At 37.3% G+C, this 9,268-nt stretch overlaps 1 protein-coding gene across 1 annotated transcript; it reads left to right on the forward strand.

Annotated features, from left to right (window-relative positions):
• Positions 1–807: 807 nt before the first annotated feature.
• On the forward strand, positions 808–5,598 carry LOC129494583 (eukaryotic translation initiation factor 3 subunit K-like). The gene is made up of 3 exons (XM_055301504.1): positions 808–812; positions 2,648–2,694; positions 4,928–5,598. The coding sequence occupies exons 1-3, from the start codon at positions 808–810 to the stop codon at positions 5,557–5,559; spliced, it is 684 nt and encodes a 227-aa protein (XP_055157479.1). The 3' UTR covers positions 5,560–5,598.
• Positions 5,599–9,268: the final 3,670 nt, after the last annotated feature.

Raw genomic sequence — 9,268 nt, forward strand, 5'->3', positions numbered from 1 at the left:
GATAAGTGACAGACCAAAAGAAAATACTTGCAAATCACAAATTAAAGGACTTGTATCTGTGCATAAAAAATCTCAAAGCTCAATAAGAAAATAAACAACTCAATTTTTCAAAAGGGCAAAATATTCAGACACTTCACCAAAAAAAAAAACATATATATATATATATATGGCAAATAAGCACATGAAAGATACTTAACAATACAATGCAATACGACTAAGAATGGCCAAACTAAAAAAAAAAATAATAAAGCAGTAAATAACTGACAATATTAAGTGCTGTGGAAAATGAAGAGAACTGATAAATTCCCTGTGGAAATGCAAAATGATAGAGCCCCTTTGGAAATCTGACAATAAAAAGTATCTTACAAAGTTAAACATACACTTGCCATGTGACCTAGAAATCTCACTTTTATTTACTTAGGTGAAATAAAAATTTATGTCCATACAAAAATGTATATACAAAGGTTTATACCTGATACATTTGTAATTGTCAAAAACTGGAACGATCCCCAAATGTTCTTCAGCTGGTGAATAACTAGAGTGAGTACATACCTATAACAGAATACTATTTAGTCATAAGAAATGAACTACTCATACATACAAAAACTTGTATGAATCTCAAATGCATTATGCAGAGCGAAAGAAAGACTCAAAAGACCACATAATGTGTGATTCCACATACATGACCTTACAGAAAGGGCAAAACTATTGAGAAAGATCAGTGGTTGCCAAGGGCTGGGTGTGGGAGAGGAACTGACTACAAGGGGGCATTTCAGAGTGACAGAATTGTTCTATATCTTGATTGCGATGGCGTAAACATTTGTCAGAACCCACAGAATCCTACACCACAATGGATGAAATTTACTGTATCTAAATTATACTTAATTTTGAGAAGATAAAAAGAATATACACTTAGGTGACAAAAATATTTTAGAAAAGCAAGTGATAAAATTCAGGTTACTAGATATCTATAGGGAGGAGAAAATGGACAAGATAAGAAAGAAACATAATCAGATAAGTAATGGTTTGGGTTTAATTAGATGGTGGATTCACTAGTATTCAGTTATTGTTATGCTGCATTATTCATGTACCTGTAATACGCATATTCTTTTATATTTGTCAAACATTACACAATTTTAATAGAGAGCAAAAGAAAGTAACTTTTAATTGAAACAACCAACAAAAAAGGATATATTATTTGAGAAAACGAGGTGGACATCTCCTATTCCTTGATCATAAAACATTAGGTCAAAGAGTATACGCATTTTGAATGTTTGGGATACATATTAGCAGATTTATTTACCTAAGCAGTTCCTTTTCTATAAAAATTAATATATTTATGCATTTTTATTTGTGCATTTTTAAAAATGACAATACTTTATTCTAACTCACTGATTTAGAAAGCTTTAATTTCTGAAAACAAAATATTCTTTCCCATATCTTTCTCTTCCATCACCTCCATTCTGAATTTCAACAAATCCAGTGTGATTTCAATATAGTATACTACCAAAGCATTCCTAAAACTTGACAGTCTTCCTCTGAGGTATGTTTGGAAACTGCATATGTAATGTCAGGTATCTTTACACAGCCACACCAACTCAAGAATTATGATCACTCATCACTATATATTTTAAAAGAAGAACACTGCTCAATCATGCAAGAATTCACAATGGGATCTCTAAACCCTCCAAGTCTTTGACTAAATATTTCATATACTCTTTAGTAAGGGTAATACAAATGTGAATCGCATTCTCCTTAATTGTCAATATATGACTGCTAAAGATATACAGGCACTTGACATAACTGCTCTGCTACTTGCTGCTCAGAGGATTGGAAATGCAGCTGTCACCCTGATACTAGTGATCAGATCAGGGGAGCAATCAGGCCAGGCATGCACAGATTCCATTATCCTCTCAGCCTTCACCCTAATCCTGCCACCCCACTGAGAAGAGCTGTTAGAGGAGGATCCTGTAAGCACCCCAGCTGCAAGTTTTCTGTTAGTTCTTAGTAGCTGCCATCAGCAACACTCCACCACGGAGTCTCATGGGAAGTGCTGGTCCACAGCTTTCATCTACAGACATTAAATCAAGCAGTTGCATTTGGTTTGGTTTTTTAAGTCTTTGCAAATCTTCTCTTCCTCCCCTTCCCTTCCCCCTATCCCTAATGTGACTTATTTATATTTTTAAAAGCTTTGCAGGCAGACTTTCCAGTTTTCATCATGGACTAAAATCCATCTGAGTTAAAATCATTCAAGACTTTATGCACGATGAGGGGAAAGGGACTGTGCAAATTAATGTATTCATTCCAGACTGTATTTAGCTAACATCTTTTTTCACTTGAGCCTAATGGCTCGAGGGATTGCAAAATTATTGCATCAGCTTGACTGTGATGCTTTGTTCATTTAAAAAAAAATAAATCTTTACACTCTGGTATCGTCCTACTTTAAAATACTATTACAGTTTCCTAGTGGCTACATAGTAAAAAGGACTGTGTCATTTCATTTAATCTCTTTGACTCTTCAGAGATCTGCATACCCTACCCGTCTCCATTACCTCAGGAATTATGATTGGATTTAACCTTCTGCTCATTGAATTAGTGTCAGCTATCATTCTTAGTGTACATTTGTTAAATTCAATGTCTCCTATAGGGGAATGCCAGGCAGAGAAACGATAAGTGTATTAAATAGTCGGAGAGGTAAGACTGTAGAAATTGGGACTTAGAATCACTGTGCAGATAAAGAGAACTAAGTTCATGTTGCTGCTTCGTTTCTTTCAAGGAGGATACAATCGCAGCAGGAAGTGTAAGCCTTTCTAGTCAGCCTTCCAGAGTGTAAGGAATACTAAGTGACTCGGGACTTTCTTTTCCCTAAAGTGAAGAGGTGGTTTTTTTCAAGTCAATGTTAGTGCAACTAGGAAAGCAACCATATGGAAAACCCTAAAAATTCAAGTCTTCTGTTAATCCTCCAAAAAAAAAAAAAATTACAACACAGGCATGAACACTTCCCTCCAGCAAAGCACAGCATCTTCGACTGCTGTGTCAGAAATGAGGCAATTATATCCTGCTTAGCCACATGGCTCGCAATATGGAACCACCCTGATCTGCAAAGGTCCACAACACAGGTTAGAGTGTGTGTGTTTGTCCTGCTTTTATAGGAAATCCCCATGTCTGTTCCTGGGCTGCACAGAAAATAAATAAGTGAGCAAAAACACTTTAAAAATACAGTAAAAACAATCCAACCACAAAAAAATAATCAAAACTTTAAAAACTGACCAACAGAAGATACCACATTATTAACATTAAAAAAGAGAAAGCTAAATAAGGTTTAATAGAAAAAATCTAAACCAACATACCTGTTTAAAAAAAAAAAAATACCCCACTCTACCTATCATGCCTCCCAACCTTCTGATTTAAGGAGCCTCCAGAACAGAAACATCCATAAGGCCCAAAGAGAAGATGAAATATGAAGGAGTGACCAAACACACAGAAACGTTATCCTGCATGCCTAGGGCCTCAAAGGAATCAAGAGGGCCCAGAACATAAATTAAACAATAGGCCTAAATGAAATTTAATGTAGGCTGCCTTTCATTTCATTTCCCTTTTAGCTCTGTTTTCTAAAGAATGGGTTCCTCAGGGTGAAGCTGTATGTGTTTTAGCTTCAGGGAGAAAAAGAGATCTTGGCATCCTAATATGATGTTTCTCTAACATTTTCTCCACAGCTTTCCCTAATATAGTAAAACAGCCTGAACCTTTAAAAAATAAAATACAATAAAATAAAATAAATTTTAAAAAACCAAAACCCTTTGAAGGGTTGTGAGATCAGACTGCTAGAGAAATGTAGAACCACATTGTCAACATGTAAGTATAGGAAACTGTCTAGAGACAATGGGGAGAGTGAGAAAGGCAAGAAGTATCAGAGCTTTTATGAGGGGGAAGAAGCAAAGGATGGAAGTGGGAATAAGCCAGTTCTGCTCATAGCACTATAGCAAGAAGTCAATTTTTATTCTAATTTTTATGAGGGAATGGTAGCTAAAACAATGAGGACAATCAAGGCTGCCTGGATGGTTCAGCTGGTTGAGTAATGACTCTTGATTTTGGCTCAGGTCATGATCTCAGGGTTGTGGGATCAGGTACCACATTGGGGTCAGAGATCAGTGGAGAGTCTGCTTGAGATTCTCTTCCTCTGCCCCTCCCCCGGCCCCCACTCACACTTGCTCTCTCTCAAATAAATAAATAAACAAATATTTGTTTTAAAAAAAGAAAACAAAAAAAGGACATCACAAATAATACAAGCTCTATAAAAATTTTCCAGTGTTTTTTTCTCCTACTCTCCTGTTAGGAGGTCATGAGTGTAAGAATGAGTGGTCTATCAAAGGACCTTAAGGAGATACTGTATTTCACTTTTTTAAAGATTTTATTTATTTATTCATGAAAGACAGAGAGAGAGAGAGAGAGAGAGAGAGGCAGAGACACAGGCAGAGGGAGAAGCAGGCTCCATGCTGGGAGTCCAATGTGGGACTCAATCCCAGGACTCCAGGATCATGCCCTGGGCCAAAGCCAGGCGCTAAACTACTGAGCCACCCAGGGATCCTTCGGAATACTGTATTTCATGATGGAAGAGTTAGACTTGGGGGAAATAAAAAAACAAACATACTCTATACTTAACAAATTACCATCACTTTTCATTTATCAAAATAGCAAAGATTACTACAAAGAGAGTGGCATTGTGATAAATCCCTGAAGGAATAAAAACTAGTACGACTCTTTGGAAGTGATTTGTCAAGAAGTACCAACAGTCTTAACGTGTGTGAGGTTCTAACTCCGTAGAGTTCTTCTGGGAATCCATCCCAAAGGCATAACCTTGATAAAACCGAAAAAGCCTTATTCAAAAAGATGTTCAGCATAGTATTTACTCTGAACGAGTAACGAGCGAACTTGGGCAAGTTGCTCAAGGGTATCGACAGGTACAATCCTGAGAATCTGGCCACCCTGGAGCGGTATGTGGAAACACAGGCCAAGGAGAATGCCTACGATCTGGAAGCCAACCTGGCTGTCCTGAAGCTGTACCAATTCAACCCAGCCTTCTTTCAAACTACGGTCACTGCCCAGATCCTGCTAAAGGCCCTCACCAACCTGCCCCACACCGACTTCACACTGTGCAAGTGCATGATCGATCAAGCACATCAAGAAGAACGGCCAATCCGGCAGATTTTATACCTCGGAGACCCGCTGGAGACCTGCCACTTCCAGGCCTTCTGGCAAGCCCTGGATGAAAACATGGACCTCCTGGAAGGTATAACCGGCTTCGAAGACTCTGTCCGAAAATTTATCTGCCACGTTGTGGGCATCACTTATCAGCACATTGATCGCTGGCTGCTGGCTGAGATGCTTGGGGATCTGACAGACAGCCAGCTAAAAGTGTGGATGAGCAAGTACGGCTGGAGCGCAGATGAGTCAGGCCAGATCTTCATCTGTAGCCAAGAGGAGAGCATCAAGCCCAAGAACATCGTGGAGAAGATCGACTTTGACAGTGTGTCCAGCATTATGGCCTCCTCCCAGTAATCTGGCAGGTGTTTAATAAAGATTTGTTGATTTAAAAAATAATAATAAAAAATAAAGAAATCATACAATAAACCCATGCTGTAGTATACTCTGCAGTCATGAAAATATTCAAGTATTCATGCAGACTGCAATATAAAAAAAGTTTACAATGTAACATTATATAAAAAAGTAGGATATAAAATTTTATATATGGTAGTATCCCAACAGTATTTTTACCATTGTACATTAAGGAAAGACCAGTAGAAGAAAAAACAAACTACTTACATGGATTATATCTTTTATATATACAATTCTTTCTTTGTTCTCTTCTCTGTATTTTAAATTTTCTCTGATAAATATAAATTTTACAATAAAAAACACTGAGCTACAAAGCAATGCAAGGGTAAAAGCTTAATTAAAATACAGAATAAGCAGCAGTTTTAACTGTGAGCCACACTATATTTTCTGCCTAAGTTTTTTTAAATTTGCACAGCTGATGCACAAAATTTGATGGCAGATAAAGGTAAAGCTGGTTTTTTATGTTAGCATTTTATTATGAACCAAGCAGGCAGGCATCCTCCTTTCTATACAAAATCCACTAGCTCACCTATAATGGAACTTTTAGGATGGGTGGGAACACAGTAAGTTAAGGAAGTAAAATTAAATAATAAGTATTTTAAAATAAACTTTCTAAACTCACATAAAGATTGACTGCCAAATGTGGTGCAAATAGGGACTTATTTCCTACATTAACTTACACTTAGAAAAGATTTAGTAGAGCACATGTACCAGAACTTCTGGTAGGCACTTTTATCATCTCATTAAATTATATCTGTAAGATAGACATTATTCCCTTTTAACAGATGAGAAAACTGAATCAGACAGGTTCAAGAATTTGTCAAAGATCAAATGAATTCATGGCTTAGAGAACTCTTGTCATTTTTCTCTGAATCAAACCTAAAAGACCAGGGTAGAGGATTGGGGCCTGAATACCATCTCCTGTACCTGAGTATAAGCAGTTGAAAATAGGATGACAAACCCTGAACAACTCCTCACATCAGACAGCTCAGACAAGAGCTGAAAATATTTTCTAATATTTTTGTATGCAAGAGACAAGAACCCAACGAACATGTAGGAGATATCCTATAACTTAAAAAACAAAAACAAAACACATGAAATTCAGCAAGTACTTTATGCCAGAACCTGAGAATTCTGCTACATAGCTGCATAATTATTCACTGGTTGTTTTAGAAGTCATCCTTTATCTTGGGAATTCCTTTCCCAGACTAGTCAAGGAAATTCTTGCTTCTCAGCCACACACCTAAAATGAATCCAGAATCTTGCAGGATCACATGATCAGCTATCTTTTGTGTTTTGTGTGGGGCAGAGGGGACCACAAGTATAGGCACAACAGGCAGAGAAAGTGTATGATGATCCTACTCCAGGCCCAAGTTCATAAGTGTATATAGTCTGTGCAACAGCACCAACCCCTGAGCTTGGTTTAAAGCTTTTCAGTCACCATCTTAAGATCCTCAGAATTTTATCTTTTAAATTGTATATTGTAAGTGCAGTCCACTGAGACAATCAAGCAATGTGCCTGAGGAGAAGAGACAAGTGCCATATGGATGTCTGCTATTCCTTGGCACCCCCTTCACATATGGAGTTCAGATGCCCCATGAGCACAGAAATCTGGTGGATCCACAATGCATGAGAGTTCATCAAGACTCAAAGTGAATACTAAGTAAGAGTGTTACATCTATGACTGAGTAAGCAGAGGTGCTGACAGCCTCCAGAGGCCTCGATCTCTGTTCAAATCAGAACTTCAGATTGAAGTACAAAGACAAGGCAAAAGTAAGTAATTGTTCTAAAAAACATGAAGGACTCAGGAACCCTATTGACCCCATCTTGCTAGTGTTACTTTCCTCCCCATATTAGCCAACCTCTTAATTGAAAATGATGACATAGAAGGAAAGGAAAATTAGGGCAATCAGCAATTCCTTTTCCTTTCAGTCCTCTTGACTCATCTATAAGCCAAAGGTGATGAAGGGTGTTAGCAGAATGTGTGCATATCAAGGAGTAAAGTACAAATAGTTGAGTTCATCTCATGCAGTTTCCACACTTCTGGTAAGAAAGAAATACATATGTATGTACGAGCTACAAAATACAAATTGTACAATTTGTGTTATTTCACATATGAGTTAAATGTTCTCAAATCACATTTATTTTATTAATATTTATTTATTTATTTATTTTAGATAGAGAGAGCATGAGCCCAACGTGGTGGTCGATCTCATGACCCTGAGATCACAGCCTGACCCAAAACCAACAGGCAGACACTCAACTGACTATACCACGCAGGTGCCCCTCAAATTGCATTTAAAAATGACATTATGCAACATAAAGATGAATGATAAAATTTATGCTAATAATTAAAATTTTCTTTATTTCTTTTCTTAGAATGACATTAAATAGCAAATAAAAAACCACCACGACAAATCAAGAAAGAAACCATGGAAGAATGAAAAAAGCTTTACATCTTAGTCCCTTTCATAGCATTTTCGTTTCTGCTTAATGAATAAAGGGCTCTACATTTTCTCTTTGCATTTGGCCTCGAAAATTATGTGGCTGGCCCTCCCTTCCACCAATACAGCTTTGCCTTGAAATTCCAGGGAAGAGAAAAAACCATTTGGGGGTACACTGTAAAAAATGAATGTTTCTATTTAAAACAAAACTATTTTAGTTCTGATATTCTGTGCATTAGCAAACAGGATATGCAGATTCACAGTAGCAAGATTTCACTTATTTGTTTTCTTAGACATGCCTGTACAAATAGCCTTTGAGATTTTGAACGCAAAGGATGAGTGTTTTATCATAGCAAAGGTCATTTAAAATTCATACCCTTCACTACAATGTGCAAGTCACCCCTTGCAGTCTAATGTCTTTCCTAAAGTTAATTAACAGGCCTGCTACATCTATCTCTTCCATTATCTTGGCCATTGATGAAGATGTTAAATAGATTGGTTCTTGGACTGACCCCCTAAAGATGAGTACCAGTGATGTCAACCCAAACTAATGCAGTTTAGAAGTCCTTTTTAGGCACAACACTCTGATAATCCGAGCAATTACTTAACAGTGATGTCTCTCCATTTGTAGACAGCATGTCATACAAAAAAGAAAAAGTCTTCCTAAGTCAAGATAAATTACAACTGATGTCTTCCCTCAGTTACCATTCCTCCCTTTCACCCACCCCCACACTATCTATTAAGCCCACCTTCCTTCTCTCCGAATGAAATTAGATCCATTTGCCTTAGCTCAGAAAGAAAACAAGTGAGTCTCAATGGTCTGACTTGCTTCAGTCTCAATTATAATTTGGAAAATAAAGCTGAGGCAAGACGCTATTCACCTTTGCAGAAGGGAGAGTACTGAGGCAGAGTGAAAAAACTCCATCACTGACTTTTGCACTTTTAATCCCTGCTCATGCCCCTGGGATTCTTTATGGTTTTCCTGTAGGGTTCTTCTGTTCCTATTCTTTATTCACATGTCCTCACCCATGGGAAGTTTAAACATCTGCATTGGCAATTAGGATAAAAGGATTCCATTTCCAAGATAGTTTGGAATACCATTAGCTTTTATTCATACAAGAAAATACTCGTTCTAAGACATAGTTTTAAGTATCAGGCACCTAAAACAAGGGAAATAATATATTCAGTTTCCCTTAGCTCACTTTGGC

This window comes from Nyctereutes procyonoides, unplaced genomic scaffold, assembly GCF_905146905.1.
Source record: "Nyctereutes procyonoides isolate TBG_1078 unplaced genomic scaffold, NYPRO_anot_genome, whole genome shotgun sequence".
NCBI lineage: Eukaryota > Metazoa > Chordata > Mammalia > Carnivora > Canidae > Nyctereutes > Nyctereutes procyonoides.